The following is a 27,478-nucleotide window of genomic DNA, read 5'->3' on the forward strand; positions in this document are numbered from 1 at the left end:
GTTCATCAATAAATGAATGGCTAAGGGAGATGTCAAGAAAATACACATAATGTTAAAACACTTAATTTTTTTTTTAAGTTTTTCTTTTAATTCCAGCTAGTCAACACAGTGTTTTATTAGTTTCAGGTGCAGTGACTCAACAATTCCACACAACACCTGATGCTCATCACAAGTGCCTTCCTTAATCCCCATCCCCCACCCACCTACCTCCCCTCTGGTAACCATCAGTTTGTTCTCTATAGTTAAGAGTCTACTTCTTGTTTTGCCTCTCTCTTTCCTTTCTTCCTCTTTGCTCATTTGTTTTGTTTCCTAAATTCCACATATGAGTGAAATCACATGGTATTTGTCTTTCTCTGACTGGCTTATTTTGCTTAGCATTATACTCTCTAGCCCCATCCATAATGTTGCAGTTAGCAAGATTTCACTTTTTATGGATGAATAATATTCCGTTACATATATCTCACATCTTTACCCATTCATCTAACGATGGACACTTGGGCTGCTTCCATAATTCAGATGTTGTAGATAATGCTGCTATAAGTATCAGGGTGCATGTATGCCTTTGAATTAGTCTTTTTGTATTCTTTGGGTAAACACCTAGTAGTGTGATTGCTGGATCATGGAGCTGGGTGTTTTATTTTTAACTTTTTGAGGAACCTCCGTACTGTTCCCCGGAATGGCTGCACCAGTTGGCATTCCCACCATCGTATGCAAGATGGTTCATTTTTCTCCACATCCTCACCAACGCTTGGTTCTTGTGTTTTTGATTTTAGCCATTCTGACAGGTGTAAGAGGGATATCTCATTGCAGTTTTGATCTGCATTTTCCTGATGATGAGTGATGCTGGGCATGTTTTCATGTGTCTGGCCATCTGTATGTCTTCTTTGGCATATTGATGATTTTAAATAAAAGTTACTTAAGAAACAGTCAGCACAAGGACACCCAAACCCTCCTCTGTCCCCCTGAAAGCAGGAAACAAACCTCCCATATGAAAAATACCTTCCCTACACTGACAAGTAAAAAGACAGAGATAGGGACTCTAAAGCTAAGAAATCTGTAAAACACCAAACTTGTCACTTTTTCACTAATCTACTACCTCATCCCAAATTCCACTTAGAGTTCCTTACTAACTAAATTTCACAAACACCTGTTTTCCTTCTCTTGTAAATTATCCATAAATTTCTTATCTCTTTATGTAAAACATATAAAAACTGCCTGCCTTGGTCATTTCTTTTGGTCTCATTTCACTATTAGGGCTCTGTGTGCAAGTGATAAATCTCTGGGGGGTTTTTTCCTCCCATTTACCTGTCTCATGTGAATTTAGTTCTAAGTCCAGCTAGAAGACCCTGAAGGTAGAGGAAGATTTCTCCCTCCCCTACAGTTCTTTTTTTTTTTTAATGTTTATTTATTTATTTTGAAAGGGAGAGCACACACACAGGTGAGGGGCAAAGAGAAAGGGGGAGAGAGGCAGAGCCTGACATGGGGCTTGATCTCATGAACCATGACATCATGACCTGAGCAGAAATCAACAGTCAGAAGTTTAACTGCCTGAGCCACCCAGGCACCCTCCCCTGCCTTTCTTAGTTACCATATGCAACCGTTGGGGATCCAGGAGTACCTCTGCTACCACAAATTGGAAGAGAAAGAGAAGCAAGAAAATGGGCGGTCAGCACTACTAGAAAACCAGTATTCATCACGCAAAAATCCACTGCATCTGTTCTATATGAGAGGAGAAATTTGACAAGATAATTAATTTGTTTTTTCCTCTTACTTAAACACTTCTGCCACTCAAATCTTCCCTGCACTCCAAAGCAGCGTCTGACTCTTGCAGTGGTAAAACCCAAAAACCTTCACAGCATTCACACAGGCTCACCTGCTTTCAAGGACACAGGGCAAGAGCTGAGGGAAAGCATTTCCCTGGGACCTGAGCAGTGATAATCGTGGTCAAGAGAACACATGTTTAAAGTGATGGGTCATGAAACAAGTTCTAAGTGGCAGAGTAAACACTCTGTATTTACTGAGTTTGTGTGTATATTTGTGATTCTAAAGCACAACTCAGGGCTGGAGCCCCTCAGACCCACACACAAAGACCAAAGTGCAGAATTTCCATGCCCCTGAGACATGGAGTGAGTTTGACATGACATCTGGGAATCAACACTGGTCTCAATGGGCTCCTGTCACCAAGGGCCTCCAAGGGCCCACACTGAGCGCAATTTTAGTGTTTTCACAATTTGTAGTTTTCTGTTTATTTCTTCTACCCACCCATTTTGCCTGCTTTCTGAATGAACAATCACAAGATCTGTTCCTGCAGGAAGGGAAACGTGGTTGCACTTACTGAAAGAAGGTAATTTGATTTCCAGTGTGGGACCTTTGTGACTTCAAGAGAAATTGGGGCCACACTGGCCTTTTGCCTTTACACTGATTTTAGGGCCTAGTCTCCAAATAAGAGATAACTCCACCACGAAGGAGAAACACCCCGGTAGCAGGTATGATGGGGACTGAAGCAAAATACTATCAAGAGCAGGTACAAATTCATTCATGAGCTTGAGTCAGAGCAAAGGGTAAACGATCCTCTCTGTCTGAAGAGTCTCTTTCCAGGGCCAGACCTTGGAGAAGCTGAGTCTTAGCTCATTAAGACACAGAAAATTCCCTTTGGCAGGGAGGGTACTGACATCCCCCTAAAGTCATAGTCACATGTAAATTCAAATGAAATGAGTTGATTTCCTTCCAACACCTAGCACAATGGATGAACTGAAGAAATGGAAGCTTGGAGCTGATGAAGAAGAGGAAGAAAATGAGGCAATTCAGGTGTCTTAACACCTCCATGTATCAGAGCCCACCCTGGTACCCCTACACAGCTCCCTCAGTGTAAAGCACCAACCCCAGCATTTCACCACATTGGTTTCTTAAGGACAGTTATCTCCCCCACTTGAAGGACATTGCAACGCTTATTCTTCCTGGTATTCTCAGTTCCTTCTATGGTAGGTATTCAATAAATATCTTCTGTCTAAAAAAAGTGCATTCATGCACGAAAAGAAGGTCTCAACTGGCAAATGAGTCCAGTTTTTAAACCAAGGCTTTATAAACTAACTTGTGGAATGCCACATATTTGCAAGGAGGGAACTGTCTGCCTGACCACCATACCACACAGGGTCTAGCTTCCAAGTCACTTATATACACTTCTCATTTCTAGTACTGGAAGCTGCTGGGTAGAACTGAGGGTGGGGGTGGGGGTTGGAGGGCAGGCGGTATTCCCGTCACTTTGAGGTCCAGAGTAGAAGTTATCAAGAAATGGGAACACTGTACTTATTTTTGGAAAGAATCGAGAAATGAAGAATAGTGATAATCACTCAAGACAGGCTTATTACAAGCTAAAGATGAGCCTGCCTGGACTTTTAATTGAAATAGTAATGGCTGTTTGCTGAGGCCTTCACTCACATAGACAAAAGGCAGAGAGCAGAGTGTCCTTCAGGGGGACAAAGAGGGCAGGCCAGACGGACCGTTAGTTCTGAGCACTCCCATGCCCTACGGTTGCTGAAACCCACCCTATCCAGGGCGTGAGTGCCTCTCATCTCCATTCTGGTCCCAGCCAGACACTTTCATCTCTGTCTCTCTAATGACAGACCTATGATTATTTCTTTTAAACCCCAATGACTGAAAAGGTTTCAAACCCAAATATGCTCTAAAGTACTTAAGCTGTGTTCACTATTAATCCCTTCCTCACCATTGACCTGACATCAGTCACCATTAAACTCTGTTAACTGGTAGAACTCTTTCTTGTGCCCATCAAGCCATTAATCCAAGTACCGGGCTGGCATTTACTTGCCTACTTCTGGAACTCACATTAATGTCAAGGGCATCTCCACTTGCTATTTCCCTTCCCTCTACCAATCTCTCACCCAGCTCACCACGCTCCTCCCCTCAGAAGCCAGGCAGGCCTCTCAGCTCACACCCCCAGTGAGGGGCAGAAAGAAAACTGGAGCCCAGAAACCCACGCTCCTCACTCAACAACCCCTTGGCCCTGTCTAGCCAAGAACCACAGCTCAGCCTATTGTGGAGCAGGTGGAAGCGGCTTTACAGAACTTTCTGTTACAACACTACTCGCTGTAATTAGCCACTGCCAGAAAACGATCACCAGCCCTTCACCTCACATTTCTTCCAGGGATGGCAGCAGCAATAGAACTCTGTCCTTTGGAGAAGGCTGGGGTTTGTGACTTGCCATCAGCACAGTGGGTCTCGGAGCTGTTTCCCTACAAGTAAGCCTGAGCCTCAGGGACCCGCCTGTTTTGGTGCCATGTTTTGGTGCAGCCCCCAAACCTTGACCATGCATCCTGAGCTCCCATTCCTTCCTAGACAAACGTGTGAAACAGCCTGATGCAGCCGAACAGGGCTGCCCGCGGCAAGCTGGAGGCAGCTCATGCTATCTGGTGGTAGTCAAGTTCTTTAACAAATGCACAGATAAACACTGGGCCCAACAAACAAAGCTTATCCTGGCCACCTCTCGTCTCTACACTGTGTTTTGTGAGATGTGCTTCAGGACTTGGAAAAATGGATGAACACTCTGTGTTCCCTGGAATTAAAAAAAAAAAAAAAAATCACTTCTCTCTTCAGAGCCATCTAAGCCTGTATCAGAATGAAACCACTTCAGGAATGAGCCCCCAAACAATCATCAGAAGCAAATTGAAGTGTTTCTCCCAAAAGCATCCCTTTTATGGAAGACATTCAATCAGGATGTTTCTTCAACTTTCTGTTCTAAGTGGTGGCGTTTTTCTATATGGAAAAGACAAGGACAATCTCAGACCCATCCAAAGGTATCTAATCTTCCTGTAACAAAAGTCCCACCATTGTCAAGTATAGCCGTGTCTGAGCCACCTGCACAGGACAACTCTCTATTTTCAACAGAGCTGTTAAAGTAATCTGTCCTCCTTCACCGCCATTTGCTAAAAGCCCCTTGGCATATTGTCTCAGTGTGTCTGAAAGGCCATCTCTATCCACAATACTTTTATTTTGAGCCGCACATTAGCTTGTCATCAAGATGCCATTAGTAAAACACACACACACACACACACACACACACACACACCAAGTAGCCACTCACCTTTGGTTTTCTCTTGATTTTTAAAATAAATGATGGGCCTGACTACATTATGATTTTCCAGGTTGAACTTCTTGTTTAAGATCAAATTTCACATTGCCTTCTTATTACAAATGGCCAGGTGAAGCATGAAGAGAAATCATGTTTGCAATTTGGCCTCCCAGGTTATTTATGTTGGAAAACTGGAAAGTTGTATCACGGGGGAATATTCTTATGAATGTTATTATAAATGGCATCACGGCTGTAGCCCAGCATTTTGGCATCTGGCACTAATCACTGATGTGCCACACGTCAAAAGAACTAAATATATACATGCTCAGTGCTACATATTAATGTGCCATGAGACAAAAGCAGGGGAATTCCTGACAGCCGTGCTGTGAGAAAATGAGCAATTACGTGCATATTTTCCCCTTCTCTCCAGTGCCCTTAGGTTGTGACAGAAGGACAGGAAGAATGAGTAAAGGGTGACTCAGAACTAAGTAAGGCCTTCAACATAAAACAACGATCATGCACTTTGGGGCCTAAGGCACAAGTTGGCCAACTTCTTTAAAGGGCCAGGTGGTACATATTTTAGCCTTTATAGGGCCACATAGTTGCTGTCACACATTCCTCCTTATTTTTCCCTACAGTTCTTTAAAAATGTAAAATTCAGGCTTATATTATAGGTCATGAACTACAAAACACAGGTCTTGCCCATGGGTTCGCTGAACCCTGGCCTCAGCAAATTACGTGGTTGTGTGCTAGTGACCTCGGGCCAAGAGGGCACACAGAACTCCAGAAGGAGCCCAGGATCCTCTTACTTGAGTCGGAGTTATGATCTGATTAGACATAAGCATGAATCAAACAAGACTGGTCGGACCTGGCGTATCTCTGTCCACCCCTCGAGTGCAGCCACGATCCTTCTGGCCAGAAACTGAAAATGCTCCTTCAGATTCAGCTCAAATGCTGCCTCCTCCAGGAAGTCTTCACAGACTATTACAGCATGCCCATTCCCTACTCCTGCCACATACCAGGTTCTCAGTATGTGGCAATACCGCTTGTGACAAAGGCTGCTCCCCTCCTCCTAACACTTTATGCGCCACCAAACACTTCCCTGTTCTCTCACTCAAACTTCGATTGTAGCCAGAGGAGAGAGGCTCTGAAAAGGCAAGCGTGTCATCCAAGGTCTCATTACTAGGAGGAGCCAAGCAGGACTTGAATCTGAGGCTCTGGCTCCCTTCACCTCTCAGCTGCCTCTGGTTCTCCCTTCCCCTGTCTGTCTGCCTTCCTGAGGGCTTGCGATTTCCTTTCAAGTCAGGACCCCTCCCAGACAGAGCCTGAGAAGTACGGGCCCAGCACATACTGGCTGCTCTGCGAAGACCTCGGTTTAATTTCGAGCTGAAGCCCAGGCACACAGGCTGAGAAGACACTAAAGACCCTTACAGTGCAAGGCAGGAGACGACAGTGAGGTGACCCCTGCTCACGCCCACCCACCCACAGGCCCAGGTACACTCCTGCAGACACAGAACGGTCATCCCCAGAGGCGATGCTGTGGGAGCAGCGCTGGGGCCACCCCTCACGCTTTCTGGCCTTCTCCGAGCCCCCACGCCCCCCACCACACACACCATGCGTCTCCCTTCCCAAGCCTGTTTCCACGAGCATGCACCAGGTGTATGGTATAGTGCAAAGCTTTTCAAAGTGTGGCTCAAGTCTTACCCGTGACCATAAAATCAGTTTAGTGGCTCAGGCTGGCATTTGTATTAACGAAATGAATAGAAAATACCAAACTGCGTTTCACATTGTCAAAGGTGGGTGAATACTGTCTGGTGAAAGTTCCATTTGCTGTGTGTGCAAGTGTACCCATGTGCATCTGTGTACTGTTTGCAGTATAAAAGCCCATGCAACTTTGTTTTACAGTTTGTTTGTTTGTTTGTTTGTTTGTTTTGAGTGAGAGAGAGAACATGAGCAGGGAAGGGGCAGAGAGAGGAGAGAGAGAATCCCAAGCAGACTCCGTGCTGTCGGCACAGAGCCCCATGCAGGGTTCCATCCCACCAACTGCGAGATCATGACCTGAACCAAAATCAAGAGTCTGATGCTTAACAGGCTAAGCCACCCAGCCGCTCCCAAAGAACTCTTAAGGAAGTGGGAACACCACAGGCTCTGGGGCCTGTCTCCCAGGGTCAAACCCACCTCTGCCCCTTAATTGCTGTGTGACCTTAGGCAGGTTCCTTAACCTCCCTGCATTTCAAGTTGCTTTTTCTGTAGAGTAAATTATTATACCCACCTCACAGGGTCTTTGTGAAAATTCAATGAGTATACAAAAGACTCTTACAATACCTGGCACATAGCGGCTCCTGGGTGATAGTCAGTTGAGTGTCAGTCTCTTGAACTTTGCTCAGGTCATGATCGCAGGGTTATGAGTTTAAGACCCTCATTGACCATCACATTGGGCCTGAAGACTTCTTTAAAAAAAAAAAAAAAAAAAAGGAACACCTGGTACAAAGCGAGTACTCAAAAGACCACAAAGTTAGCTAACAGGATTAGCACACACAAGCATCCACATCACACTGCTGAGGGATGTGGGGTATTATCCCATTTGACAGATAGAAGTGAGGCCAGGAGAGATGTGTAAAGCAGAGAGTCAAACCTGCAGTCAGAGTTTCCACCTCTTCTCTACCCACAAGGCAGCATTATCCCCTATCACCAGAATTCCTTCCAGCCCAGGGGGCTCTTTACTAAGTTGAATATAATTGCAAATGTTACCTGCTACCAACATCCCACCATTTTGTGATAAGGATTGATGAGACACTGTCTGGAAAGTGCTCAGAGCGCCGTGCAGACAAGTGCAATATAAATTCAAAATGTCATTTTAACGTTCTCATTATTATTATTAGAATGGGCGAAATGGAGAGAACATGATTTCAGTGCTGCGAGTTTTAATGGGTGTCGGGAATGTGGATTCTGGGAACAATTGGTTACCACACAGCCTACATCTCAGATCAAGTAGCACGACGTAAGTAATGTCTAAGCCATCAACTTTGTTTATTTCACAATGAAAGTCATCTTTCCCTCCCCGGGGCAGAGTTTTTTTTCATGTTTTTGGAAATAAACCTCAGCTTGATGACACTCTTCCAAAAATTCATTTTGATATATTGATTGCCACGGCCAATAATGCTCTGGCCTTACAGGTGCGTGAAGAAAACATCAGCACATTCATTCATCAACAGCTCCCACCCAGAATGGGCTGCCAGGGCCTGAAGCTGCTCGTGTTCTTCCAGTAACTTCCCATGGAGTAAAGGTCAAAGGCAAACAATTTCTTAAGTGTAGGGAGCTTCTGAGCCTAAACCTCTCCAGCCGGGATGAGCACACAGCTAGGGCCACCTGAGAATGTTCCAGAAGTTCCTCAAAGTCATCAAGAGTCACTATTCCTTGGCTGCCACCTTTACTCTGTGGAAGGGAACTGAAAACATTTTTACATTGCATCCTGCAATGCTCTATAGTGGAATGAAACGCAAATGTCCACGCATCTTTACAGTGAAGAGGTGACTTCACAGATTTTCTACTCCATGGAGTGAAGACTAGAACCCAGATCCCCCTTTTGTGTTATTTCTGTGGAGACTCTTCAGACAAACTCCTCAAGTTCACCCCTTTCACCCCCTTCAGGCTTCCTCAAAGAGAAAAGCTGAGATGCACTGAAGAAGATAACACCAGCAGGCTAGCAAGAACTAAAAGAAAGTTCTTTCACGTCCTCAACCAGAATTCTTTCTGCACTACAACAAGGTCACTCTATTTTACTGAGGACCTACCTCATGCCAGGCTATGCCTTGGAGGCCTCCACATGCTTCCCACTGAAACTCAAATCAACCTTTGAGGTCAGAGTCTGTCCAACCTATGGATGAGGCAATTGAAGTTCTGAGCCACTTTGCCTAAGGTCACACCCACTTGTAAGTGATGGAAAGGGGATCGGAACATAGTTCTTTTGTCATGTCCCACAGCATTTCTTCATGGCTCAGGAGACTATGATCACATACCACATTCGATTTACACTTTCTGCAACCCTTTGCCTCCTGTAGTAGACTGAGAAAGGTCCCCCAGAAAGCCACATCCTAATCCCTAGAGTCTGTGTTACCTGATAAAGAAAAAACATCTTCGCACATGTGATTAAGCTAAGGATCTTGAGCCAGAGAGATTATCCTGAATTAAGAGCATGGGCCATAATTCCTCAGATGTACGCATGGGAGAAGGAAAGAAAGAGAGACAGATGACCCATGCAGAGAAGAAGACAACGTGAAGATCCTGAAGACTGGAGTGAGGCAGCCACAGCCAAGGAGGTCAGCAACAACCAAACACTTGGAGGGCCAAGGGAGGGTCTCTCCCTCCCAGTCTCCAGAGGTCAAATGGCCTGTAGGCACCTTTGTTTTAGCCTGGTAAAACAGATTTCAGACTTCTGGCCTCCAGAACTGTGAGAGCACACATTTCTGCTGTTTTAAGCCACCAGGTTTGTGGCACTTGGTCACAGAAGCCATGGGAAACTAACACACCACTCTTGCCATCATCACACAACTCAAGATAGAGTACTTGAGCACTTACGGCCCCGTCCTCTGACTGTGAGGGCCACGGGTGCCTTCCTCCTGCCACCTGCTCTCTATATACAGCACATGTCCGACTCCCCGGAGAGGGCTCAGGGTGCTCGCCCACCCTGGAACCACCACCACGGGGACAGACCGTGAGACTGTGCTTGGGAGGGCAGCCTCCTTGCTTCTCAACTTGCTGGGATAGAAAACAGCAACTGGCCTGGTAATGGAATCTAGCTGATCTAAAAATCAAAGAATAATCAGCATTACAACATGAAACTAAAACATTTTCTAAACCAAATTCCTCACAAGTGGCTTTTTTCTTTCTTACATACTGCTTTGAATTTCCAGAAGGCAATGAATGCACCTGTCTTACTCCCTACTTTGCATGGGAAATACACTTGACATCAAAGCTGGGATTTTACATCTGAAACGAGGAGCCTGGCTTAAGGCTGGCCTGGTATTCAGACATAATTGGGAAATTCCCCGAGGAAGCAGAGGGCACAGGTGACCTGGAGACACCACCAGAGACCTTTGTTTTCCAGGTCGAGGTTCAGATAGAAACTGATTTTGTGGTGACGACAAACCACAATCTAATACCTGGTCAGGAACCTGGGTGAATGAGTCAGGTTCCCAGGCAGGAAGCATGCCACGTGGATTTGGTATTAACCAGCCTCCCAGCAGCCACATTTAGGAACACAGAGGCTCTGCTGCTAGTCTCTGGGCTGTCCCTCCAGCTGGCTCACACACTAAGATGACCTGGGCCCTGGGAAACATCCCTAAAGACTCAACAAGGGGCAAGAGGAGGTACAGAGAGATAACCCACAAGAACAGAGTTCAGGAAGTCTATAGGGAGTGAAGAAACGCCACTATGATGATGCTAATCACCGAGCTTCATGAGGCCCTGCAGAGGGGGTGTGTTTTCTGCACCTGTCTCTGTCACTGGCTTTCCTGTGGGGACCACGCCTCTCATCGCATGCAGTCTTGCTGGCACTGTCCACCACGCTGTTCACCAGGGAGCACAGCAAAACCCTGGCCAGTCCAGGAAGAGTCACCTGTGGGAACCTGACCTTGGATGCAGCGACAAGACACAGGAGGATGCCTGAAGCTAGTCTCTCCGTGATGGTGGAGCCTGAGCAGGCTGTCCACGAACTTCTTTCCCCTGGATCCCTGAACAGTCTGGTTCTTTACCCCTTCTTCTGGCTCTGTGAACTACTCCTTACACTTCCACAAAACTCCTTTTTCCTTCAAGAAGAATCAGAATCAGGTTTTGTGGCTTGCAGCCAAAGAACCTTAGTGCAGCCACCAAAGTGGAGGTCTCTAGGCCCAGCCTGCTTTTCCAAACCCCTCATCCCCAGCTCTCAGTCCTGGCCCCACACGGGAATCACCTACAGAGCTGATATAATACAAATGCCCGGGGACCCATCCCCAAAGGTTTTGAGGGACATGGTTTAACACCACACGTGATTCTAATGTGTAAGCACGGTTCACAACTACCACCCCTCATAACGCTTCAGGGGCAAACCTGTCCATTCACCATCATTAGAACCCACAGCACAAGAACCACTTCCATACCCACACCCCTCACATCACCTCCCCTGCCTGCAACACACACCAGGGCTGCATTAGTCTTCTTGTAGTTCCTCCTGCCACTCCTCTTCTCTAAAGCCTTCTGTGGCTCCCCACTGCTTCTACTATGTAGCGTGAATCCTTTTCACTAGCTATCAACTTCCTTCCTATTTGACCCCACCTACTTTCCAATCTAGATTCACTATTCACTGCTCCCCTTTGGGCCCCCCACTGCAATCCAATTGTTCTATTACCTATAATCTGGACACGCAGAGTTCTTAGTGCAAACAACAAAGCTCATTCCAGTTTAAACTGGAAATGAAGTCATTGGGGTTTTTTGTTGTTATTGTTGTTATTATTGTTTTTTGTTGTTGTTGTTGGTTGTTGTTTGTTGTTGTTGTTGTTGTTGTTGTTGTTTTACATAAGCCCTGGGAGGGCCAGAGAATTGGGTATGCAACCAACAATCATATCAGGCTATCCCACCAAGATGCCAGTGGAGACCTGTCCACAGAGACACTGCCAACCCCTGGACTGGGATGCTACCCTTATTTCTTTTGTCTTTGCTCTCTCTAAAAGCAACCTTGCTCTCAATATCACTTTGTCACACACTGGCCCTGTCCCCAAGGAGACTCCTTATGGTTGCTGCTCCTTCCCATCACTCTCTTACAAAGGAGCATCTCATGCCAGTGCAGCTGACCGATGTGGCCCAGGCCACGTGCTGCACCCTAGCTGCAAGGGATGCTGGGAAAGCAAGTTTCTGACCACCACCTTTGGGAAGCAGGACTCAAAGAGAGGGAAATCCTCCAAACACAAGAAGGATATTCAAAAGCTGCTGGCTAGCCTAAAAGCAAGACAAATGTACCTCAGACTTGGCATTGTGGTTTCTTTCTTCCCATCCCTCACTGCCCATAAAAAGTCCCCCAGCTTGAATACATCTTCTTTTAAGAGCCCATATTTCTGCTCAGGGAAACAGCATGCACTTTGGAGTGAGATCCCAGCTCAAATCTCAATGGGTGATGACCTTGAGCAATTCTGAAAAGTGCATATAGTTCTACCCTCATGATGGTGATGTGATATACAGGCTGGCCAGTCCCCGTACTTGGTGCAGCCTTGGAAGCAGAATCCTTGAATCTTCATAGCCCATGAGGAAGGGGAAGCCTTCCCCACACTTTCCTGAGATTGAATTTTCACTATTCTACAATGGAGGCTAGGAGCCAGATTTAACTTTCCTTTTTTTTTTTTTTTTTTTAATTTTTTGTTTATTTATTGTTGAGAGACAGACAGACAGACAGAGAGCGTGAGCAGGGGAAGGGCAGAGAGAGAAGAAGACACAGAATCTGAAGCAGGCTCCAGGATCTGAGCTGTCAGCACAGAGCCCTGCAGGCTCGAACCCATGAACCGTGAGATTATGACCTGAGCCGAAGTCTGATGCTTAACCGACTGAGCCACCCAGGCACCCCATTAAGTTTCTTTTTAAAAACAATGTGAAGTTTCTTGCAGCCAAGTGTCCTGCAGCAAATTCCTACCAGTCACAACTATACTGCAAGATGTTCATAGTTGTTATTACAAATGGTGAGGTTAGCCATTCTCAGCTCATCCTTCTCTGTTCCTTTTGAGTTAAAGAATCCCCTTCAAGCGTCATAGACGAGGGCTTCTCATACTTTCAATGTGTGGAGCAATCACAGGGTCCTGCTTATAATACAGATTGAAATTCAATCGGTATGGGGTGGGCCCAAAACTCAGTTTATTCTACAATTTCCCAGGTGATGTTGATGCTGCAAATCCATACACCATGCTGTGAATATCAGAATCATAGACAATATCTCTGGGGTGAGTGAAGTCCAATTAATTACCCTATTAAAAATTCCGGAACCAGCTTACTTGATAAATAGCCACTACCCACGCCCCTTCACCAAGGGTATTTTTAGGCTTCCTTTTATAAGGCTCTACCTCTACACCTTGATGCTCCAACTACAGAAATACTAAGTTCCTTGAAGGGGGTAATCAGTACCTTGATCTCTGTGGTCCAAATGATATCATGCACATCTTAGGCTTTCATAAATATTTGAATAAACCACCAAAATGAAACTCAAAGACCTGATAGGGGCAAGTCAGTCCAGGAAGGCTTCCCAGAGGAAGTAGGTCTTTCAATTGATTCAGTAGTGAGGAAACCCCAAGTCCAAGAAGGAAAACAGCCTGCTTCTGTGTACGTTTCCTTTATCCTCTGGAAAACAACCTTCAATCACCAAGGCCTCCCATTTGCCTCCCCTGTAGAGACAACTTGAACTTGAGAAACAGTGACAACCCATCAGCTATCCTTTAAATAAACAAAATACGCAGCTGTCATTTCCACATGATATTTAATCCTTCAGAATTGCAGCATATAAAAAGTAAACCCATAAATTTCCCAGAAAGCTTTGTTTCTGCTGAGTTTATCGTGTCCTCCAAAGAATAATAATACATAAACTCAACGACCAAATGACTTCAGCTCTGCCCAAACATCCCATGGATAGTGTTTTATTTCTAAGGTAATTTGGATGTTTTTCCCCCCTCACTAGAAAAAGAAGATGGCTTTTCTCTACAAGTTCAATGAACCTCATTGCTCCCAACTGGGCCTGACTCCCATTTCTGCATGCCTCGGGTTTCATAGCCAGTTAGACATTTAACAAGTACAATAGCAATCTGACACTGTACCCTTGCCTCCTGATCCCCATCTGTCAGATTCTGGTAATGCCACTGCTCTCCAAGTACCCAGCCACCCTTGAGATGTGTAAAGCAGTGTGATGAGGTATCTAAAAAGCCTCTGGCTGCCAGAATGGCTCTTAAACACAGGAAATACAAACAGGAAATGTTGTCAAGTTTTTCAATTGGCAGTAACTCTAATGTCAGAAAATGGTAAAGTTTGTCAGCCTGAGACATCTCTCTTATTCAGACTTGCCTTCAACAATGGGGTTGGCTTTCTCCCCCAAAACCCATTTGGAGCTAAATGACCAAGTATGTAGGCATTCTCTCCTCCAGTGAGGAAGGCTCCAGGAAGCAGCAAAGCTGCCCAGACACTCATTGATTCACCAAACATTTATTCAACACCTACTAAGTGCCAGCCTAGGGGGAAAAAGAGCTATCCAAAGGATGGTAATTAGATCAATCCACTACAGTCTTCCTCTTTGAGAACCAAAGTATCCAAGATTCCAAAAATCTAGCTGGTGGGACTCAAACATATACATTCTCAATTCCCCAAATAAGAATCTAAAAGCCTAGTGAAAATTCTATGGTGCCCTGGAGCTTGGTAAACTTCCATTCACGGAGTGCTTCACAGAGGGTCAATCAATGGGAAGTGAGTCAATGAATGCTTGGGCCAAGGGTGCAGTTCTTGGAAGGTGAGACTTATCAAACATAAGTTTCTAGAGACTGGGCCTTTCTAGAAAGAAATAACTAAGGCAGGACATATGTTTACCTTGGAGCCCCTCTATCAGAGTTCAGGGAATGTGTTGTTGTTTTTTGACTGTTACATAATACATTAACACAAATTTAGTGGCTTAAAACAAATCTATTATCTCAGAGTTCTGTAGATCAGAACTCCAGACATGGCATGCCTGGGATCTCTGCTCAGGGTCTCAAGTTACTGGCCAGGCTAGTTCTTTTCTAGAGGCTCTTGGGGGAAATCCACCTGAGCTCATTCAGGTCCCCATTGCCATGCTGGCTCTCAGCTCCTCTGGGCCACCTACATTCCCTGCCAGGGGTCCCCTCAAGCTCCAAAGCCAGTGTGGAGAATTTCTTGCTCATCAAACCCTTCCTCTGCTTTAAATCTCTGACTTTTCCTGTCTCTGACCTCTAGACCCAGATTTAAAGGGTCACGTGACTTGACTAAGCCCATAAGGAAAATCTCCCTACTTTAAGGTGAACCAATCTGAGACCTCCTTTTCTTCTGCAAAATCCCTTCACGGTGCCACCTCAACGACTAAGTGGGGCAAGTATGTGTACTCCAGGTCTAGGAACTTCTGGAGCCATCTGCGATTTCTGCCCACCCCAGGGAAGGAGAGGGAAAAGGCAGATAAAGTCACAGTGCCTCCCTGAGTATCACAGTTTATGTGGCTTCCCTCTTCTCCGGAGCAGCAGCCAGTGTCCGGGGATTTTATTCTCTAAACCTACAAAACAATGTACAGCCACTGTGTCCCCAGCCTCAGCCTCATAGGGAAGGTTGAAAAAATAGGAGTGTGCAACATCCCTGGTCCCATGGAGCTCCAAGGAGAGTCGGGAGACCACATCTATGCCCCCCTCTGAGAAATGTCTAACATGGCTCATCATTTGTAGGAAGATCAGTGCAGGAGGCTTCACAGAAGAAGCAAGGACTTGAGATTGTTGGCGAAGAACAGGCAGACCACCGCACCACAGAGATAGCTGGAGCTTCCGTGGCCTTGCTCAGCAGCCTGGAGCTGCCTCCCAACTGGAGCCAAAGCAATGCTGAGCAGTAGGGGCCTCTGTGCCAGGACGATGTGAGGAGCTGGGCGGAAGGAGAGTGGGTCTCTTGCTGTGGAGGTCTGCGACAGCAGCAAGACTGGCCAACACCAAGAGCCAGAGGTCCGGCTACCGGCAGGAAGGACTCACCGGTGACAGCGGCTCTACCAGTACTGTGGCCCAATGAAAGGGTTTCCTCTTTTTCAATCTGGGAACATGTCTGGGCCTACATGTTGACTCGAAGTGCCGTGCAAGACATGCTGTCACCCCACCAGCGGCACCACAGATTTTACTCTACTGCCTTACTCCTTAATATCCTCCAATGGTTTCCAAGGAGGAATTTCGAGCCCTTAGCTAAGGTCTTCCCTGGCAGTGGCTGTGTGGTGGCTAATCAGCACACCAGGCCAAGCTGATGATACATTAAAGGAAGAGCTACATATTTCAGCAGCCCCTTTGCACCCATTGCAAAGGGTGAAAGAGGTCAAGCAATCTGGCTTCCGGACTGAACGCTGATCAGCAATACCTCTGTACCAGGTAGTTCCTGCTTTTTGTCCCCCTTGGGGGAGAAGCCTCATGGCTCAGACAGGGGGCGGATGGCTACAAGTGCATGCAATTTAAGAGTAAAGAGAAAACATATGGGTTGAATATTTTTAAAATATTACCCCCACTGCACCCTCTTCCCCTTTATCCTGAGAACCCCCTTCTGAACAGGTGGCGAAAGGGCCTGCCAAGAGATAATTTTGAGAGCTGTCTCACTGCATTAACATCTTGTTAAACAGGGTTTAACAAGGACTGTTAAACATCACCCTAATCACTTTCATTTCATGGTTACTTCTGGCAGGTACATATGGTGAAAGCTGATACTCAGGGGCTGATTAACAGACTATTTCTTTGCTCAGGGGAGAGAAAATTTTACGTGTCCTCCATGATGGCCTGACTTTCTGGAAGCCTGGGAGGAATCGTATTCCTTTCAAAGAGAGCATCTTTCACTTCAGACTGACCAAATGTATTGTGTAGTGTGATACACTTCTATAGGAGCACCTGCCCAAGGGAAAACAGGACGCTGCTTCCCAATTCCAAGGCGAGGCTTGCTCATTTATGTATTCAGTCAACCAACACCCATTGAACATGTGCTGTGTGCGGGGGGGCGGGGGGAGATGGGGAATGGGCACTATGCTGGGATGGAGGTGCAGTGTTGAGCAAAATATGAGAGCTCATATGCCCTCAAGAAATGAGAAGGCAGACAGACGTCAAACGAATAATCTCATAGAGCAAATTGTAAAAGAAAAATTAGAAAAAAAGAAAGTGAAGAAGAAAAATAAAAGTAACATTACAACTATGAGTCTTATTTGAAGGGTTAGTCAAGTCAGGGAGGATGGGCCAAGCTTCCTGGGGGCTGGTCTGAAGACATTAACTTTGAGGCCAGGTGGTAGGAAAGAGCATGACCATGATCTGTCTGAGGAACTGAAGAGAGCCCACTGGGGTGGAGCGATTAAGGGATGTTATGGACTGAAGCATGTACCCCCCAAAATACATATGTGGAAGCCCTAACCCCCACTGTGACTGTATATGGAAATGAGGCCTTCAGGGAGGTAATTAAGCTCAATGAGGTCATAAGGGTGGACCCCTAATCCAAGACAACTGGTGCCTTTATAAGAAGAGATACCAGAGGACTCTCTCTTTCTCTCTCTTTGCATGCACACAGGAAAAGCCAAGTGAGGACACAGTGAGAAGGTGACTATTTGCAAACCAAAGAAGTCTCACCAGAAAGCAACCCTACCAGCACCTTGATCTCAGATTTCTAACCTTCCAGAGCTGTGACAAAATAAATATCTACTGCTTAAGCCACTCAGCCTGTGGTATTTTGTCACAACACCCACACCTACAAATATAAGGGGAAAACTGTCCTCTGTAAAGGTGGAGAGGCGGCTGCCCATGAGGGGCTTCATGTTAAGGATTCTGATCCTTGACATAAGAGCCATGGGAAGCCGATCAGAGGTCTGAATTTAATGGGTTTGGGGAGGGCGGTGTCAGCGAGATCCCAGTGGCTGTGCAATGAATAACAGCCGCTCAGACAAGGGCGAGAGTCGATGCAGATATTCTTCCAGCCATGACGCACCAATTCTATGTCTCTCATCCAGAGAGCACATGTGCTGGAAACAAGATAGGAGAGGCATTCCAGAAGCTCATGCCTCTCAAAGGCACTTGCCAAGGAAGGTGCTCACCAAACAGGGGGCCCAGGTGAGGTTGAACACTTGTCTATTTGCAGGAACTTTCAGCAGCAATGATGAGCACTCTTTCCTCCAGGGCAAAGAAACCAAGGAGTAGGGGTGGGGAGTTCGTTGGGTTGGCCCAGGGTTGCAGCACGGCAGGGGAGGTGGACAGAAGGAAAAGGCAGTGAGAGATGACAGTGTCATCCACGTGATCGGGGGACCTGGTCTATTGGGGCAGAATGGGGATCCTTGATTCCTAATTCAATATTCTTCCTCTGTGCTGTCTCCACTCACAAATGGTTTTTATTCTGAGTGGTTTTAGCATTAATAAGCTGAACACTTTGCTCAGTTGAGGCTTCTCCTGCCTTATTACACTGTGGCAGCCCCCATGAGGCGTGCAACTAAGACGGATGAACTGGCACGCTAATGAATAAGGACTGAGATTCCAATGTCCCCTTCCATGGGAACTATGCATCTCTCCAACGGAGAAATGAAATCTTTGAGACAGCCTGATTATAAAAATAAAGGAGCATTATTATATTTGTCTGCCAGGATGATCACAGGACACTTGCAATTTATGACAGATACCACAAATACAAAAACACACATGAAATACTATTTATTACAGTCACATCTACACCAATAAATTCCCTTCTAGAATAGAGGGGGTAACCTGAATACTTGAGGCAAAACGTTTTCCTGAAATATCCAAATATTGGAGCCAAAATAATATCTCACATCTGAAAAGTCACTAAGTTAATTTTCGTGATATTTCCCTGCGAGACTGCACTGGCACAGGGCTTCACAGCAAAGAAATAGCCTTTGATAAGAAAATTAATGATATAAACGTGATTGTAAGATCAGTTTTTAAACTAGTCAAGAAAAAGCAACTACAGTTGACTCCTGTACAGTACAGAGGTTAGGGGCACCAACCCCCACCCAGTCAGAAATCTGCATTTAACTTTTGACTGCCCAGAAACTGAATTAATAGCCTACTTTTGACCAGAAGCCTTACCAATAACAAACAGTTGATTGACACATATCTTGTATGTTATATGTATTACATACTATATTCTTACAATAAAGTAAGCTAGAGAAAAGAAAACACTATTAAGAAAATCATGGGGCACCTGGGTGGCTTAGTTGGTTAAGCGTCCAACTTCAGCTCAGGTCATGATCTCACAGTTCATGAGTTCCAGTCCCACATCAGACTCTGAGCTGACAGCTCAGAGCCTGGAGCCTGCTTCGGATTCTGTGTCTCCCTCTTTCTCTGCCCCTCCCCCGCTCATGCTCTGTCCTTCTCTCTCTCTCTCTCTCTCAAAAATAAACATTAAAAAAATTTTTTAAAAGAAAAGAAAATCATAAGATGGAGGGGAGGGCACCTGGGTGTCTCAATTGGTTGAGCATCTGACTCTTGATTTCAGCTCAGGTCATGATCCCAGGGTTGTGGGATCAAGCCCTGAGTCGGGCTCTGTGCTGATCATGGAGCCTGCTTGGGATTCTCTCTCCCCTCCTGCCCCTCCCCCCACCTCTCTCTAAACTAACAAATAAAATCATAAGGAAGAGAAAATACACTTACAGTACTATACCGTAATTACTGAAAAAAATCCACATAGAAATAGACCCTCTCAGTTCATGCCTGTGTTATTCAAGGGTCAGCTGTAGTTAAAATTTGTTTGGGGGGGCACCTGTGTGGCTCAGTCGGTTAAGCATCTGACTTCGGCTCAGGTCATGATCTCATAGTTTGTGAGTTCCAGCCCTGCGTGGGGCTCTGTGCTGACAGCTCGGAGCCTGGAGCCTGCTTCAGATTCTGTGTCTCCTTCTCTCTCTGCTCCTCCCTGACTTGTGCTCTGTCCCTGTCTCTCATAAATAAATAAATAAATAAAATTCGTTTTGCACCTCAGAAACATTTTCCATGTAATCAGTTGATACACATTAGTGTATAGGGGTTGATTTTTCAATTATATTTTGGGGTATGGTCTGCACACGAGGTGCAAAATTTCATGAAGTCAGTGACAAAGGAGCTGAAGAAACACATGAATCACATGGCGAGTCATTGACAAAGGAAGGTCTGGCCACATAGACCAGTTAGTCCTGACAGAATGGAAAACTGACAAGAAAGATGCCAAGGAGAGGTGCTTCAGTGAGGGTGATTTAAGTAGCAAAGAATTAGGAGACGCCCTTGGGAGAAAGCCCTCTTTACCATCTTGCTGAGAAAATCAAACACAAAGGCTATCACAGAATTTTGTCAGGAAAATCAGGCCCTCAAAAAAGCCACATTCTGGCAAATTATTCTGAGAATTAACATATAATTACAAGCTATGTTTTATAAAATAGGAGACAAATTTCTTTTCGTGATTTTCGCCTTTGTTTTTCACGATGGAAGTCCCAATCAAACCTGTTTCCACATGAAATTTTGGACTCAGTTTTAAGGAGCTAATTTTGGGGTGCCTGGGTGGCTCAGTCGGTTAAGTGGCCGACTTCGGCTCAGGTCATGATCTCGCGGTCCGTGAGTTTGAGCCCCGCGTCGGGCTCTGTGCTGACAGCTCAGAGCCTGGAGCCTGTTTCAGATTGTGTCTCCCTCTCTCTGACCCTCCCCTGTTCATGCTCTGTCTCTCCCTGTCAAAAATAAATAAAACGTTAAAAATATATAATTATTTATATATATAATATATATAATATATAAATATTATATTATATATATTATATATAAATATTATATTATATATAATATATATAGATATATATATAAATATATAATATAATATATATAAAATATATATATAAAATATATATTTAATTTAAAAAAAGGAGCTAATTTTAACAGTTCTTTTTAGGTCCTCACCGTCCTCAGATGAAGAGGACCCACTGCCACCATCTCAGCTCCCACCCCTGCCCCACTTTCTGACTTGCACACACACAGGAGACATGACTTGACCTCCAAATCTGGGGTCTAAAACCCAGAGGACATGATTCTTACCTCCTTCTCTCAACCCACACATATCTAAATACACATCAACCTTCTTTTTAGAGCACTCCATTACAGCAGCAACGCTTTTTCTTTCTAATGTTTATTTACTTTTGAAAGAGAGAGAGAGAGAGGCACGAGCAGGGTAGGGACAGAGAGGGAGACACAGAATCCGAAGCAGGCTCTAGGATCTGGGCTGTCAGCACAGAGCCTGACGTGGGGCTCGAACTCACGGACCGGGACATCATGACCTGAGCTGCCGTCGGAAGCTTAACCAACTGAGCCACTCAGGTGCCCCTACAGCAGCAACTCTTAATCTTTTTTCCGCCCAGATGCACTTGACTGGGTGATGTCCATATTCAAGATAGTCTCCTATGAGCTACCCACGTTGGTATTGCAGTTCCTGCCCCTACATTTCACTCCCCTTTCTGTCACTCAGGAGAAGAAATCAGAATGCAAAGAAGTATAATCATTACAGAGTTCTGAATTTTGTATGATGTTTCCTGAATTTTGTAATTTCCTGATTCTCTGTAAAGCTTTTTGGTTTCATGATCACAGTTGAAAGCCAATCACTGCCTACAGATCTCTCAGAGGTAACTATAACCTAGTCTCTACCACTTAACGCTCTTGAAAGTTACTAATTAAAACTATACTTCTTTTAAACTACTCTGTTGTTCCACTTTGAGCAGGTGACATTTGGACAGCAAGCCTCATGTGCCACAGACACAAACATGGGTGTCTGTGGACCCAGATGCCACATGTGGTGTGGATAACTCCAAGTGAGAGTTCAGAAAGATAAAATGGAAGGTCTGGGAAAATGTTTTGAAAGGAAGGTTTATTTTGCATATCCTTAACATCCAAGGAATAAATAACGCAGCAGTTTCTCTTCTCCAGGCCAACAACCTCTGTTCTGGCATCACCAAGTATTACCATGGCCATATCAGCCATAACCTTGCAAATGGAAATTTATCTGGTACTGATTTCTCACTGGGCTAACAAGAGGCACGAGACACTCACGTTTCCCGGAATGTTCACTTTTACATTACTATTGTTTTCTCCTGCTAACTGCTTGAGAGCCAGGAGGCGGCCCTGCATCTCTTTCTTTCCCTGATTTCCCAATTTGTTTTCATGATTCACCCAGCTGAGAACCTCAACCAGAATGAGGCACAATAGCAAAAGAGGCAGAAAGGAAAATTAATATTTTCTACATAGACTTCCTCATCCTGGGTAGATTTATGAATTTCGCTTCCGTTATGCAGAAGTTAGCATTTTTAACAATGAGGGGGGAAAATCTTTAATTGTTTTTTTTATTGCCTCAAGAGCTCCAAAGACATCTTGTGCTATGTCGTCATTTACATTTCACATTAAATGCAAAATATGTTTGAAATGAGCAAATATTTGTTTTAATTTGATACATCTGTTAACTGAAATGCTAAAAAGACAGCTAAATCACTATACTAAATTCAGCGATTTGTAAACAACTTATATATTCAGTTGTTCTGGGTTAAAAATGCCCCAAAGCCTAAGTTTTATGACACCCACAAAGTAAATTGCATTGTATTAATCTGATGGAGGCAGGCCGTGATTTCTTCCTCTTCACTCCATTAATTTATTTCCTAACTTGAGTTAATTAGCGAGGTTCCTATTTTTAAAAGCTCTTTGAAATTCATTGGGAGAGAGGGACATTTGCAAGAACTGCTTTGAAAACCCACTGCAAAGGAAATGAGCTAATACAAACAGTAAATTCCCCCAAGACATGATCGCACATTGAGCACCTGATTGCCAGTCAACAATCTTTCTGCCCGGGAAAGCAGTGGGCGATGAATACATAGTTGTTTTAAGAAAGAAGGAGAGAAGTGGAAGGAAAGAATGAGAGCAGCAGTGAGAACAAACTCCTCACAGGCAATTGCTAACTGGAGGTGAGGATCCCCAAGGTCCTATTCATCTCCAAGTATAAGTCTGTGGTACTCCAATTTGATGCTACAAAATGAAGACTGACTTCAACTTGGAACAATACCCATTGGGATAAATATAAAAATTACCCACTATTCAGAGAAATGATAACAAAAAAAAAAAAAATACAGAGATTGGCCCAACAGAGAACAAAGATAAATAAATTATTTTTCCTTGGTCAAATGAAGCCTTAATTCCTAAATTAGACCGGGAGGTAGTGCACTTTACTCAGAAAAAAAAAGGGAGGGGGATTCATTCACACTATAGTATAAATTACTGCTAAAAGTTTAAGATATGCCTAAGGGTATACCAGGGAAGAGAGAACTAGCCTTTCAATGGATATTCAAGCCAATCTAATATCCATTCCTTCCTGGAATACTCTGGGAAGCAGGAGGTGGGTGAGAGATTGAGTTGGGTTGGGTGTCCTTCCCAAGTCCCCAGATGTCAACACCTGCCACAGACTCCTTACTCCAACTTCCAGAGGCTGGCCCTAGGAGGCAGCAACACCACCAGCCTAATCTAGGTAGCACCTTCCTTTTCAAAGTCCTTTTTTGTTTCATTTTCACTTCAACATGAGCCTGTGTAAGCCACTGGGAACCACTCATTTCCCAGCCCTGGGAAGCAAGGTCACAATGTAGGAGCTGTGCTTATTTGAATTAGATCTTCTCTCTCCTAGACTCAAATTCCTCCTCTAGGAAATGGAAATATAAACCACCTAGCACAGCCCCTGATGCAGAGTAGGCATCCAAAAATTGCAAGCTCTTCCTCTCATTTTATACAGAACAGAAAAGTCAAGTCTGCTGTACAGACACAGCAGAAGCCAGGGGCAGGGCTGGGACAAGACCACGTTCTTTCCATCCCTTCTCAAGTGCCTTCACATTTTCTTCCATGTCAACCCCCTGGCCCTTGAACCTGTTACTCAGGTTTCCCACACCAAAACAAACAGTGCCATGATTTATTCCTTTTCCTGATGCCACATTAGAAAGGGCTCCTTCCTTCTTTCCTGACACACAGAAGGACCTGGCTTTAAATATTTGCACCACAACAAAAGTTTGGAAAGCAAACAGCTTTCTCTGCAGTGGAATTGAGTATTTGGGATGATCAATCAAGTCCCAGGAACCTGTGACACCAGATTTTCTGGATCAAACAGGCTGGCCATACCTGCCACGTTTCTCTGTTCTGATAAAGGTATAGAGCCAACACAACAGAAACTTGAGAAGTACCCTGAGGACCGTGTGTCTGAAAGCTCCAGTTTCTTAAGACTTGGGTAGATCTCTCCAGGGGAATGTAACTGCAGCCTGGAGAGTGTGTGTTTCTGGCAGCCTGCTTCTCCCAAGGAGGAGAAAAATGGGAACAAAATCCAATTGCCTGAGGAAGGTTCTCCAGGGTAAAGACAGCTAGATAAGAATGCCCCCTTTTATCTCCACAGACCTTGATCCTTCTCAGAGGACTTTCACCTCTCCCACATTACCTAATGACCATCACACTTCTCAGTATGTTTAACTCCACTTTACTACAGGTATTCTGTGACTTGCCAGAGTCACAGAGCTGCTGTCCGGAAACATAGGCAGACTCCGGCTCCTGGTCTAGGGTTCTTTTCTCCGTTACCCAAGTCCCCAAAACACAGGAAAGAAGCATGCAGAGGTTCAGAGCAATGCCTCTTCAGCCCCAGCAAACGGAGGTGTACCCCGGCAAGGCAGGACGACCAGCTAAGAGGAGCACAGGGAATGGGGGGTGGGGAGGGGGAGGCCAGCTCCCTTGTTATCCCCTCCCCCCCTCCCCCAGGACTCACTCAGGAAGATAATGGTCTGCCTCCTGGCTGTCTTGCTCTCCTCGCTCTCCGACTTGTTCAACTGCGGCCGCCGTCCCTTCCCGGCCAGCGTGCCCTGGCTGCTCCTCAGAAGCACCTGCATCATGTTCCAGCACATGAACGCCACAGAGACCAGGACCAAGAGGTAGATGACGAAGGCGCCGAAGATGCTGGACTGGAAGACAGTCCAGCGGTTGGAAAGGTTGGTACAGATGGACATGTTGGAGGTCTCCGGCTGCTCGTGGTGCCGCGTGCGGGAGACGTTGCAGGAGAGACCCCAGTGATTGGGCACGGTCACCAGGGGGTACTCGACTCCCATGGCAAAAAGCAGAGGCAACGCCACCAGGGCGGAGGTGACCCAGACGAAGCCAATCAGCAGCTTCACCTGGAAGGGCCCCGACACGGCCTTGTACCTGAAGGGGTGGCAGATGGCAACGTAGCGCTCAAAGCTGAGCGTCAGCACGTGCAGCAGCGTGGCATAGCTGCAGGCCTCGAAGAGGAAAGTGTGAATCTTACAGGACACGGCATAGCTGGGCGTGGTCAGGGGGTTCCAGATGATGCTGTAGAACTCCATGGGCATGCCAACGAGGAAGACCAAGATGTCCGAGCAAGCCAGGCTCACCATGTGATCCGTCACCTCCTTCTGCAAGTAACCTTTCTTCTGCAGCACCTGGGTGACCCGAATGGTGACACTATTCCCCAGAATGCCCACCACGAAGATGGCCAGGTACACCAGGATGAGGGTGATTTTGATCCAGGTGGCCACCTCGAACTCGGGGACGTGGGTGTGATCGATGACATAGGAGCAGTCACTGCTGGGGTCCCTGTGCGAAGCCATGAGGGTGAAAGCCACGCCACCCGGTCCAAAGACCTCCTCAACTTGCCTTCTTCCTGCCAGCAGAGCCCAGAGCTCTGGGCTGCAACTCACCAGGGCCGGCCCAGCGCTTGCTCCTCCGCGCTCACCTGGAAAGAGTAACTTAGTACTTCTGGAGCTTTCATGGAAACTTCCTGGAGCAGCCCAACCTAGCAGGGGCCCGGGAGGCGCCTGGGGGTGGAGTTTGGGGGATGTGTGTGTGTGTGTGTGTGTGTGTGTGTGTGTGTGTGTGTGTGTGTGTGTACGAGCCAGGCGGGGAGAGAGGAGGAAGGAGGTCTTACTCTCCCCGCGGGGAGTGAGTTCCGCGGCACCCCCAGCGCCCGCCCTTCCCCTCGCTGCCCCCGCTCGGCGCACCCCGCCAGGGAGTCCCGCCCCGGCTCCGGGCTCCCTGCCATTGCGGGCCTCAACCCACCCCCCTGCACCACCCTCTCCAGAGCTGCGGGGGGAGGAGCGGTCAGCGATTAATCATTAACTTCCGCGCACTGTGCTCCGGGGCCCCGCTGCAGACCCAGCCCGGCAGCGGGGTTTGACTCAGCACGCAGTCGTGGTCCCCAAATCAGATCTTGGCCCCGGAGCACAGGGCAACGAGTGGCCCCGCCGCCCACGCGGCCACCGCCGGGGCAGCGGTCGCCTCCTGTCCCGAAGCGCATTCCGGAGAGGCGCGGCCGCGGGGAAGCTGGAGTGCGTTCCCAGACTTGCAGTCCAGGGCTGAGGCTGGCGACGACGAACTTCCCCTCCCTGCCCTAATGTCCCTTCAGACGCTCTGCCACCGCCAGCATGGGAGCGGCGGGACCCAGGTGCCCGCGTCCCTAGCCTGCCGCCCTGGGGGAGCCAGCAAGCAGTTGCCTCCTTGGTGCCCTATTTTCCGACGCTCGGGGTGTTCCCAGCTGCCTCACGAAGTGAGCCCCAAGGAAGCTACCAGGAACTCCCTAAAAGCCCTGCCTTTCTCCAGAGCCTCCCTTGCTGCGGAGGGACCGGAGGAACGCGACCCCCGCCCCTCAGTTGTGCTCCTCCGCACTGCGGGGCCCTCGCGAAGTCTTTAACTGGGAGCAGGTGTATGTGAGAATGTCACACTCCTCCAGGATGCCCCACATGGGAGGCGCGTCCTTTTGAGGGACCTGCGACCAAGACACCAAGGCCACCCCAAACAGGGACACAGTGTAAAAATGGCATTAAGGATCAGGACATTTTCCCTCTCTTCAGAGAGAGGAAAACCTCTAATGGACCCATTTCAGCTCCTAATTCCAAAATCATAGGTAAATCATAGGTAATGGATGCGGAGGAGGAGAAGGCTGTCCTGTGAACTGTGGGGTGTTTAGCTCCTACATGCCCCCCCCAACAGTGATAGCCAAAATGCCTCCAGACGTCACCAAATGTCCTTTAGGGGGACAAAATCCTCCCAGGTGGAGAACCACTGCCTGGAAGGAAGAAAATAGATCCCATTTCTGTGTCCATCCCAAGGGACTAGCTGAGGCCCTATGCTAAAAACAGCCTTGAAGAATCTCAGGAACCACCCTGCGGTGTGATGATTTTAAAGATGAAGAAACTGCAGTGGCCACATAGATACTTCCCCAAAAAGATAAAAGAGTGAGTGAGAAACTTGAAAATTAGCCCGGATCTATCAAACCCTGAGCCTGCACTCCTAACAGGGAGGGAATTCTGGGAGCACAATGGGTGCTATACAAAGAACTCCTGAATGATGCACATAGAGACACAGGGATTGTGTTTTCTCAACTCAAACCTGGGCACATAGTGTGAGGATCACAGGGAATATTTGATTTTGACCCTGTCTCAGGGAGTTAAAAAAAAAAAAAAAATGCTAACTCATCTCCTTATTAGTGCACTGTGCTTAGCTAAATGACCTCCGTGGCCTTAAAGCTGCCCCCACAAATGCACAGGGCAAGCATGGACTCTTGGGGCTTCATAACTACACATCAGAGTCCTGAATGGACTTCTTTGCAAAAGGCGCTGGTTGTTTGCTGTCCCAG

The 27,478-nt window shown here is 46.4% G+C and overlaps 1 protein-coding gene across 1 annotated transcript in view; it reads right to left on the reverse strand.

The window, feature by feature from the left end:
* Positions 1-25,708, reverse strand: part of GPR39 (G protein-coupled receptor 39) — a 193,934-nt gene extending 168,226 nt beyond the window's left edge. Inside the window, exon 1 of the mRNA XM_060622504.3 lies at positions 24,599-25,708. Coding sequence (XP_060478487.1) covers positions 24,599-25,454 — 856 coding nt within the window. The 5' untranslated portion in view covers positions 25,455-25,708. The remainder of the gene's footprint in view (positions 1-24,598) is intronic.
* Positions 25,709-27,478: the final 1,770 nt, after the last annotated feature.

Source organism: Panthera onca, chromosome C1 (genome assembly GCF_046562875.1).
Source record: "Panthera onca isolate mPanOnc1 chromosome C1, mPanOnc1 haplotype 2, whole genome shotgun sequence".
NCBI classification, from domain to species: domain Eukaryota; kingdom Metazoa; phylum Chordata; class Mammalia; order Carnivora; family Felidae; genus Panthera; species Panthera onca.